Source organism: Mytilus californianus, unplaced genomic scaffold (assembly GCF_021869535.1).
Source record: "Mytilus californianus isolate M0D057914Y unplaced genomic scaffold, xbMytCali1.0.p SCAF_5, whole genome shotgun sequence".
In the NCBI taxonomy this organism is placed as follows: Eukaryota; Metazoa; Mollusca; class Bivalvia; order Mytilida; family Mytilidae; genus Mytilus; species Mytilus californianus.
The window spans coordinates 46,302,710-46,314,750 of record NW_026262701.1 but is presented as its reverse complement, the minus strand read 5'-3'; the positions used below and the strand labels follow the sequence as shown (position 1 = coordinate 46,314,750).

At 32.7% G+C, this 12,041-nt stretch overlaps 1 protein-coding gene across 5 annotated transcripts in view; it reads left to right on the top strand.

Annotated features, from left to right (window-relative positions):
- The window catches only part of LOC127702315 (hemocyte protein-glutamine gamma-glutamyltransferase-like), a 51,814-nt gene that overhangs the window by 19,154 nt on the left and 20,619 nt on the right, over positions 1-12,041 (top strand). For all 5 annotated transcript variants that reach the window (XM_052206452.1, XM_052206454.1, XM_052206455.1 and 2 more), the window contains 2 exons: positions 6,327-6,539; positions 10,574-10,786. In XM_052206452.1, the coding sequence (XP_052062412.1) occupies positions 6,341-6,539; positions 10,574-10,786 (412 nt within the window). In that variant the 5' untranslated portion in view covers positions 6,327-6,340. The remainder of the gene's footprint in view (positions 1-6,326; positions 6,540-10,573; positions 10,787-12,041) is intronic.

Sequence of the window (12,041 nt, the reverse complement as noted above, 5' to 3'; positions counted from 1 at the left end):
TGAATAAGACGACGTGTGCAAATTTGTTACACAATTTCCTGTTCTAAATGCATAAACGTCATATGCGGTATCACCAGTAGTTTTTCCGCTGTTTTTTTTCGATTATAAAAATATGCCACATTAAATGTGTGAAATGTCAAAATTATTTTAAATGCTATGTATTGAGAACTCTCCTTAATAGTCCACCTGATTCGTGCATATTTTTAGAAGAATTGTGGGTTTGATGATAAAAGCATTAAACTTTGCACAATAGTAGATATATATTTGATAGTCAATCTAAGCTATGGACCCACTCTGAAAAATCCAATATGGCGGTCATTTTCAAGATGTCTGCCAATCAGTCTAAATATTACAACCATGTCTAATTAATAGAAAATAATATTCGAACCAAATCTTTTAAAAACATATAAAATGTAATCCAACGTTTCTAGTATGTCATGACGTTATATTAGACTTTTATTTTATTTTTTGAAATGGCGGAAAATTTCAAAAAAGCCGCCAAAAAGTGAAAATGAACAAAACTAAGACAAATATTTGCTTATATTCTATCGATTTGCATTTTACAGTAATATTCTAGGGATTGTATTTCCATGATATATGGACGCTGCTAGTAAGAACATATAATCAAAATCCTATAAATGGAAACATTCGAACGTTTTCAGGACGCCATCAGGATTTGTTCGACCATTAGATACCATCTGAGTCACAAATGATAATTAATATAATTTACTTCTCCATGCCACAATTCTTTCTTTTTCCTCGATTGTGGGAACATCAAGATGATCAATAAAAACGACTTATGACCAAATTTCTACTTGCAAACGGTAATCATGGTAGCATCACGAGTGCTTCCAGTTGGCCAGAAACTACACACCCTTCCGGAACACCTACGAATACCCCTAGTTTTAATGAAAAAGGGACTAGTTTTGTTTATGCTTTCAATGTTGTGTAATTTTCTCTTTATTTTTCAATGTCTGTTTTGTCAAACAGTGAAAGTCTTGTTTATCCATCGTATAGGCATGGGAAACATTATTTCATTTCAAATGTTCACATTTAGTCAAGTTTTTTTATAATTTACATGTACCAATGGATCGAAAACAAACTGACAACGTCATGGCCAAAAATAAAAAGACAAACAGACAAATAATAGTACAGATGACACAACATAGAAAACTAAAGACTAAGCAACACGAATCCCACCAAAAACTGGGGGTGATCTAAGGTGCTCCACAAGGGTAGGCAGATCCTGCTCCACATGTGGCACCCGTCGTGTTGCTTATGTTATCACAAATCCGGTAAATAGTCTAATTCGGTAGGTCACAGTTGTGAAAAGGGAAGGTTTGTAGTTACGACATAAGGAACATATCCGATATCATCAGTGAAACGGTTATTCCATAACGGTCAACCAACTCGTGACGGCGTCCGTAAAATTTACGAAGGGATGATTTCAACTTCACCATTTGGAACTCTTGGTTTAATAGCTTCCTTGTGAGCAGTAATCCTCTATCAAGGAAATCATGATAGGAAATACAAGTCCGGAATATCGTATCAATTGGGAGATATATACTCCGTATGCAGGCGCTACTGGAATGTTGCTACATAGAAATGGAAAGTTCACAATTAGGAAGCTGAAATCATCTCTATTGTCGTAAAGTTTTGTTTTTAACCGACCCTCATTGTCAATTTCTAGATGTAAGTCAAGATATGAGGCAGACTTAACTGTATCTGTAGTATCCTTTATCCCTAGTTCGATGGGATGGATTCATATCTTCTCGATATTTTTTATCATCTAAATTACAACATTTTTTTCAATGCAGTCTTCAACATGTTTTTTAAGGACAGTCCATTTAGTCTTTACATAACACAATTGTCCTCGCGCAACTTCATCTACCGTGACATTCGTTTTATATCTGTCAACCACATTTTATTAGTTCATTACAAAATACTGATACATTTTTGATAAATGTCCATATGGCATATGCCATCCACAGTCCCTTTAAGTAACAGGATCAAAGGGCGAAACATTCCCAGCATTAATCTTTCACATGCTTTGAGAATGTTGTGTGTTTGCTTTTAAAACGTTCCTGGTGTAGAACATCATGTGGTTTACTTGATCACGTTAAATCATTTTAAAGGTGGATTGAAACTTGTTAATTACTATGGCCATTTCTAGACAAAACAACATTAAATGCTGTAGTTATATCTTTATTGTCAATCTGATTGCCCCACCTTCTCATTTTACAAGTGTGTAATTCTACGCATGGGTTTAATCTACATTTATATTTTCAAATTCCGTTTGCAACATTTAAACTGTATAGTTAATATATTTGGAATATATATAATATGGAAGGAAAAATGCAATGAATCAATGAATACGCAGTATAAAGAAATCTTTATGCACCCAGACTGAGCATTCTCTTAATGATCTCACATCAACATGTCCAGTTCAATCTGTAATGTTACAGACCAGTTGTGGTTATGTGGACTCTTAATTCCCCTCTTGTTACTCCATTCTTTGAATATTTCACAGTTCTCATCAGGGTTTCTATCATCAGTAAAAATTATGTCAGGATCCTTACATAAGAATGAGAAGTACACCTACTTTAACTTCATGGAAATGGCTTGTTTATGATGCATGAAAGCCTCTAAAACAGAATCTGCTATTCATGAATTACTATGTTTCCCTAATTTAACACTTGTTCAACCACTGTTTTCTAACCAATCACATAAGATTCTCAACGATTCAATTTCTATATGAATACCTAAAACAAAAACATTCTTTGTTCTGCAAGAATATGTATGCCGAGTCACACTATTTCGCTTTTTCAAAAAGATTGATGACAAGTGATAATTGATACATGTCTCGGAAAAAAATAACACATTGTTGAATTGTATTCATGGAATTTCGAATCGATGTGATAGATTTGATCTCTTCCTGAAACATTGGTCAATGCAGACTGATATATAAAGGCGGATGACCATTTGTTTTGGCTCTATATTCGTGGACTGATGTCCAGACATTTTTAATGGTTTCATTATCATCTGCTTCAAGCCATCTGTGTTATATTTTTGTTAACTTATTTATACCATGTAAGGATAGAGTTGCACAATTGACTAATTGTACCAGGTTGGTTTGTATGTATTTCTGATTAGACAATTGACCAGAATGCATGTCCATAAAACGGTAATTATAAGATGTAAGTATGAAACGCATGGTTATCTTATTCTATAGTAATATATATATATATCATATACTAAGTTAGAGCAATAATACGAACAGTTGTAATGGCGCATAACATATAGGTGAAAGTACCACAGATTATAAGGGAAATGCAAATATTTCAAAGCATAAGATTATGACGAATTTGCCAAGTTAGACTTAGAAGATGCTGAATGTAACGATTATTTAGCCGTAGATGAATTCTTGTTGTTGTCAATATTGGCCACGACTGCTGTTGTAAAACCACCAGGATTCGAGGGAGGAACCACATATTCAATATAGGAATGATTCAAAGATGGAATCTTCTGGTATTGTAGATACGTGGATAATTGAATCTTTTATAAATGACAAACGTGAACTGTACATTTTGGTTATTTAGAACTTCCTTTTCTGGTCATAGCATTCATAAGAAGGCATATATACATTAAGAGATTGGTTTAGTTCAGTTGAATGTAATATTAAAGAAGAATAGAGAAAAACACACAAAAGTAACTTTGAAATGGATAGCGTCGTATATGCCTCAATAGAATAACTCGACGGCATCTGAATATTTGGCCGAAGGATTATTAACTAATGTTTTAATGACTGTGGAAAAAACTTTTGCCCACATCATGTCTTTTCGAACTACCAGCATGTGCAGCTTTTTTCAAATACCGTTGTCATGCAAACACATTGTTGCTGTTGCATATTTAAATGCAACACCAAAATAATCATTAAACATGCAAATGCCTTGTTAATGGCCTGGCAAGCCTGAGATTACTGTTTTTTATTAGATCATTACTATGTCCTCTTCCAATTGATCATAAAGAAAACTGTTCGAATCGAGAAGTATACATTCTAGTTAAGTCTAAATTAAATATTGGAATAAAGTCAGTGTTTATAAGTGATCCCTCGTTGTTGACTACTGTTCTGCAAGAATGGTACCGTAGTTACGATTTTCTGGCGTAAATACAAAATCTCAATCCTGGTATCTATGATGAGTTTATTCTATACATTCCTCATTAATGTTTTGACGGATGTCTTTAGTGCAGCATATAAATGTGGCATGCACTTGGTATTATAGGGCACTTAGGTTTTACTGCAGGTACGTCAAAATAAAACACTTCTATAAGGGATATTTGTTGATTTTTATATCTTATGGCGGCCATCTTTAAAAATAGCCGCCATATTGAAATTTCAATTTGGGTCCATAGCTGATATTGTTTGAAGCACCTAGCACTAATAAAATGACAAATTTGAACTAGTATGAGGGATATTTGTTGATTTTGATATTTTGTGGCGGCCATTTTGGAAAAAAAGCCGCCATATTAAAATTTCAAGTTGGATTCACAGCTAATATTTTTTGAAAACCCAGCACTACTACCATGCCAAATTTGACCTTAAATGTGACCTTATATAAGTGATATATGTTGATTTTGATATTTTATGGCGGCCATCTTGGAAATAGCAGCAATATTGAAATTTCAAGGTGGGTCCATAGCTAATATTGCTTGAAACACCCAAAACTACTACCATGCGAAATTTGGTGCTTTTATCATCAAACCCACAATTTTTTCACCAATCTGCCGGACTACTTTGAATGCGGGAGGTCATGCGTTCCGTTTCTAGCTGGGACAAATCAACGACTTTTAATTTGGTTGTTGCTCTCTTTCCACTTAAGATGCAGCTTGTCAGGATATGAGCAAAGTCTCATCGTTTCGGAGCTAGAAGTGTAAAGTAATAGAAACAAGACCAAGCTTTTCAGCTTAGTACAAAGCAGCTTTTGTAAAAGAGAATAGGTTATAGACTTTCCAGATGTTTTTTTTCACCAATATTTGAGAGTAATTTCATTGCATTCATGACAACTACTCTGTTCCATCTTCAAACAATCTTAGTGTTCAATTTTATTCAAACAAAAGAGAAAAAAGAATAGTCAATGATAGTCTTAAGTTTTATCCTCATTGAAAGGTGTAGTTGAAATTCAATAATTTGAATTTGTTCTGTGTGCCTTTTTCGTCAATACAAGTCAAAAGTACCATCATTCGTCAATACAAGTCAAAAGTATCATTAGTCGTCAATACAGGTCAAAAGTATCATAAAATACTTAATGTCAAATTTCTTCTATGAAGTCTATGTTTAATATCTAGCAAAGATTTCCTGTGTACCCATATTACAAAATTTATTGTATTGGGATTTATCAATGCAATACCTATGGCATGCCGTCAGTGCGTTTTAATGAAACTGTTTTTTTTTTTAATTTTCTATTAAATATCATATGGCTACCGTATTTCCGCTCTTCAATTGTTTAATAAATCGATTAATAGAACGATTATTGACAATTGTTTTCCAAATGTAGAAAACCCTTTATGAAATATAAGATGACTTATCAATGTTCACTTGTTCCTACAGTGTATAATATGACACTGTGTGATCCAGAAGAGAATCATTTAAAAGTACAACATAACCCATGACACGACAGTTAATCAATCAAGGAACGTCTCTTATGTATTTGAATAATTCCTATGATAATACATAAATGATAATTATTACCAGTTGCCCACGCCAGGTGACATTTAAAAGTAATTCTACTAAAGTATTTGAAGAAGTTTAAACTCGTGAATTTTCATTTCTCTATTACGGTTCTTTTCTGACATTATACGCGGTAGAAAACATCAAATGAATCGCATAGATGAACATGCAAAGTCTATTTTGCTTGATTGTCAACATGGGTTTTTAAATATCAAAACTTAGTGCTTTTCTTTTAGTTTTTATTGTAAAAATCCATATTTTCCTATCAAAAAAGTTTTTTTGTTTCTCCATTAAACAAGAATTCATTTATTTCTAAAAATGCACCTAATCGAAAGTTAATGTTTATCTAACGATATTTCGTTAAATTTCGAATATGTCTCGACACTTTTAATAACACTGTTTATCTGTTCAATATAAGAATAAGGAGATGTGGTATGATTGCCAATGAGACACTTATCCACCAAATTTCAAATGAAGTGGATGTAAGCAATGTAGGCTACCGTACGGCCTACAATCGTGTAAAAGGAGAACGATAGTTATGTTTTGTCAAAATTGACTGACGTATACAAAAAAAAATAATTTGAACATGTACTTACAGAAATTATTGACAACATGAGGAGAATGTATATCAATGGTACCACATCTGGATACAAAGTAACGTATAGCAGGATTTCAAGAACACCTAGAAATTCAATATCTCGAACATTTTCTGAGATTATTTATCGCCGTGGAAATAGATATCGACAACCAAACAGTGAACCAGAAACATCAACTACCAGTCATGGTAGAAGATCAGCGGTACGAACAGCAGGTAATCGCTTAGTAAAGCCTTAGTTTTTTGGTTCAGTTGTGTCGCTGAATGTTTTGTTTTATTTGGTGTGATTTTTGTTTTTTTACAATAATAATTGATTGTTTTTTTTATTATATTGTTTTACATGGGTTTGTCTGGCCTTTGCATAAGACAAAGTTCCCTTATAGTTTCTTACACTTTTTCATTGATTTCTAAAATTTCTAATTCACATGTACGTATGCACAGAAAATGTTAGTTAATAAAATTCGCCATTTTTTAGAAATGATCTAAGTGTTTAAAACGGTAATTCGTTATCACTGTGTAGCATCACCACCGGATATAGTTACCCCCGAAGCAAAGAAACAATGACAGCAAAAAGTACCTAAAAGTATTCTTATCCCCGTACAGTAAACAACAATTCGCCGTACAGTTTATCCGCTTTATTTACATGAATTTTGTGTACAAAATAGTTTATTTCGATATTAGCATTGACAGTTCTAATTTCCACAGAGGTTATTTGAATCTTGGCCCTGCACCTTCAGTCATGGTTCGTTGACTTTGAATGGTTACATTTTAAAAGTATTACCATTTTAATTTCAACATTTGCTTTATACAATCAAAATTACAAAAAGAAGAGACATATCTCTGTGTCAACAGTTTATTTGTAAAACTTTGCACCGAATAATAAAATTATTTCAATTCAAATCAAAATTAATTATTATGCATCTAAAAGACAATATACAGCCTATCTCTAAATAAAACTACTGTGTTTTGTTAGAATGTTAATCTCGTTTCGTTTATTTTTGAAAAACATTCGCTGAACTCGTTCAAAATTGCAGGTTATCAATACACGCACTCTGTGATTTTAATAAAAACATTATGAAAAGTGTTAATTAAATTCAGGGCAAATTGGTCCTATTCATGAAAACTGAGATAATTTGAAACACATACATTACCAAAGCACACTTGGTGTGGCTGTAGTCTTGGGAATAGTACAAAAGCAAGTAACAAGACCAAATCCATGCATGTGTTTACTATTTTTTGTTAACAACTGGGAATGTTCAGGTTATGTTTTATTTCGATTTCTTCAAATTCGATATTACAGTAATCACGTTGGATTAACATTTAATAATATTTGCAATTTTGTTTCCAATACTTGATATCTTTAAGCAACTTTGGATGATAAGAAAAAGTCATAACTAACAATTGACAACTTGCAGTAAGACTAAATAACCTTCGTATGATTTGGTGGTAGAATTTTGTAAAACGTGTTTGATCTTGCTTTTTAGGCAGTGGTATTTTAGGCACATGTATGATATATACGCTATTATATACATGTACCGTAACAGATCGGGTAAATTATACATGTATTTTAGTTTGTATACAATGATACCAAATTGGTTGATTCATCTCCCCTTTTTTATTTGTTTGCAGTGCATTCTATACCAAATATATTTTCAGTATCCCGAAAGATTGCAAATAACTTTAAAATTTATTTTCACTGTTCTGAATTCGATACCAAATATATTGTCAGTAACCCGAAAGATTGCAAATTAAATTAAAATTTATTTTGACTATTCTGAATTCGATTTAATGCATTCGCACTTGTTTATTTTTTCCATCAAAGTCTGATCTTTAACCTAAGTTGTCATGAAGTGATATGTAAATGTCCTAAAAAAAACTTTTAAATTGAACACAACCGGTTTGCTTATGTGTTAATCGGCTGAATGCTACGCGATTAAGTAATCCTTACGTGAATCTTTAGAAAACTTGTCATTTAATGTTACAAAAATGTACCTCCTACGTAGATGTTTATCATGTATTTCGTAAAAAATTTGCACTTTTACCTGGCAACAGATTATATCTTAACACTTTTTTCACTTTTAGATACGCAATTTGCATTTTTTCAACCCTGCTGAGACAAATTTTAATCAAAATGCAAACTTTAAATCGTATTTTTCTTGATAAACACAGTTATTTAGTGTTGTATTTAAAGGTGATATGAATATTTATAACTCCTTCAATAGACATATTAAAGTGTTTTGATGTCAATGTTTTTCTTTAAATTCTGTGCAAAAAAAAAAAAAAAGAATCAGTTATGAATGGGAAAGTGTAAAATTGTTAATATTCACACTCTATATGTAAGAAAATTGTAATCGATATCCAATGACAAGCGAAGTAAATTTCATTCATTGAAGAGTTGTGGATTCCATTCATCAATCATTCAATATAGATGTACAAGTTAACTTATCCGACATTCGTACAGCACAGATTATAGCCTTTTCATTTGCTATGATTAAAACGGAAGGTACCACTAATAGGTCAGGAACTCTTACCCTTCCTGAGCACCTGAGTTCACCCCTGTTGTTTGTTTGTTTTTTTTTTTGTTTTTTTTTGTTTTTTTTTTTGGGGGGGTGGGGGGGTGGTTCGTGTTGCTTAATCCTCAGTTTTCTGTATAGAGTTATCTTTTGTAGGCTTGTTCGTATTTTCCTGGGCTTTCTTTTTGGCCATTGTGTTGTATGTTTGTCCCCTGGATATCGTCTCCTGTTGATATGAAAATTACTGTTCATTTCATATTTTCTTTTGAGTTTATTCTGCTGTGCCCGAGTTTCCCTAAATTAGATACAGAAAATCAAAAAGTGAACATTTACCGTAATGTTAATTTGCAGGAGAAAACAAAGTACTTTGCCGGAAAACATATGATATCCTTGTTCTCCTTACGATACTTTAGAACATTTCAAAGACGCTCGCTATTCTACCCGATGTTATTAAAGCTCGTATAAAGAAATACTTGTATATATCTGACAATGTACGTAGTTTGTATATTTACCGAAAATACGTTGGTCAACGCGGTTTTGCAATTTGTAATATAAACAAACAACATACTGACACATTATCATCATTATTTTGTTTTGGCAACCTTCTATTGGTGTGTTCATTTAAATTTAGTCTGACCGATGTACTATAAATTTTGTTACTGACAAGAACAATATGCATTCGACACTGGCCATGCAGACGTCCCAGCGGTACATTTGGTTACAAAATGTATGTAGCTCGATCCTGAATTATCCTTTGAATGTGTTGACTATACAAAATAATTATTTGAAATAAAACTATATTTTTATAACGAAAGTGACAGGTTATTGTTGTATGTTATAAGCTTCGTGTAAATGGTAAAAATCCCTTGTTTGTTTCGTGTTACAAATTAAAACGTATTTGTTAAAGTTTTTTTTCTTTATTTGGGTGGTACATGTAATTCCTATGAATTTCATATCAATTGATTGTGCATGTTTTATAATGAATCCTACATGTTCTAATTGATATTGATTGTTGTTTACTCGGAAGATACTTTTGATATTATTAAACTTACGGTACTGTGGTATATATGTTTTAAGCCAGGTTAAAGCCACCATTGTCTGTGGAAAACGCATTTTCCAAGTCCGGAAAGTGACAGTTGTTTCCCACTCGTTCCTTTGATTGATCGTATAGTTAAGCGTTTGGTTTTGTCAGGTTTTATGGACTTCTACGTTTTTGAATTTACTTAGTTGGAGTTCAGTATTTTTATGCTCCACCTAGGGGCATTATGTTTTTCGATCTGTGCGTCCGTCCGTTCGTTCGTCCGTCCGTCCGTTCGTCCGTCTGTCCCACTTCAGGTTAAAGTTTTTGGTCAAGGTACACAATTGTAGTTTTTGATGAAGTTGAAGTCCAATCAACTTGAAACTTAGTACACATGTTCCCTATGATATGATGTTTTGACCCCAATTTCACGTTCCACTGAACATAGAAAATGATAGGGCGGGTGGGGCATCCGTGTACTATGGACACATTCTTGTTTTTTTTTATAAAGTTGATGATTGGTTAAAGTAGAACTTTGATTTTTTTTTTATCACTTTTCTTAAACTTATTGATTTCCTCATAATCACATAGAACCTTTTTGGTTGTCGTTTTTATATAAATAAAAGTAGATGTGTTGTAAATGGCGGTTAAGCAGCAACCCAGCAGCAAAATAACACCAAAATGTTTTTTACAATTTCGTTGAATAATAATCATTTCAGTTCAACATCCCCCAGTCAGCCAAGACCTTCAGGTGGAGGACATAGATTTTAACGTCTACAACAACAGCAAAGATCACGTGACTGATGAATATCATATAAGCGAGACTGGAAGAGATTTGGTTGTGAGACGTGGACAACCATTTGACATAACCATAGCATTTAACAAAGACTATGATCCGAAGAAAGATGATCTCAAATTAGTTTTCCTAGCAGGTAAAGATGTCGTGACTATATATGTGCTACATAATGTAGTTTTACCAATTTAGCTTCTCAATAGTCCTTATGTCTCTAATTAAGTTACGAATGCCAAATATGATCAAATATTGAGCAAATACTGATTTTCCATCAATAGAACCTGAATTCAAAGGTTCTGATGTCGTGTTGTGCAAACTGTATGTTAACATTTGATGATGATTGTGATTACTTTTCAGTTTTGATTATGAAAATTCTGATTAACTACTTGCCACGTACATACTGTTTAAGATCAAACAAACGTCAAGGATAATGAGAAAGAACACAGTTATCTCCCTTATATCAACTACAACCATGGAGAGCTTGTTCTACGGGATGTAAAAACACATAGTCAAGTACTTTCAGATAGTGTCATTTAATCAATGGAAGGATATTGGCACTATGCAGGTTAAAGACTCCTCAAAACAAGTCTATAAATTTTCAAAACATCTTAAAATCCTGTCGAAAGTTCTCGTCTTCTATTATGGTTGAACCCTTCTGTGGAACTTTTATCAAACTATTAACTGATTACCAGTTTGTCAATAAGACAGGTCCAACAGAGAAATCAGGACTAAGAATGTAATCAACTATAGGACACTGTACGGCCTTCAATCATGAGCAAAACCCTTACCGTATAGTAAAGGTCCCGGTATTTGTTAGCTGAAATATTGACCACTAAACGTTTGGCTAACAAAAACTGAATTCAAACGATATATCATTGTATGGTATACTTTTCATCTAGGTATGTATTACAGAAATGTTGTTGTCTCTTTGACACATTCCCCATTTCCATTCTCAATTTTATGTTAAACATTGTTAGGTTTGCTTCTCCTCGAGGTAGCTATATGTATATAGTAATACAGAAATTTATTTGTGAATTAGGCATTTATCAAAACATTTTACAAAAATACAATAAAGGTTAAAAAAATCTTTAACAAGGTTTAAAACGTTTAAACAAACATGTCTTATACAAAAGTTTACAGGTACATGTGGGATGAATGATATTAAATTTTTAAGATAAGGGATAAGCCATTAAAAAGCACGTCTAATTTACTTGATATCTGTCTTGGCAGGTAAAATACTTGACACCTTCGACCTAGACAAAAAGTAAATATTTGCAAATATTGAGTTACAAACTACATCAAAATAAACTCGGTAATCCATTATAACCTTAATTTTGAGGTTTTCATTTAATGGAATTCATCTTGAATAATTTAAAAAAGGAGCATGAAAGTAA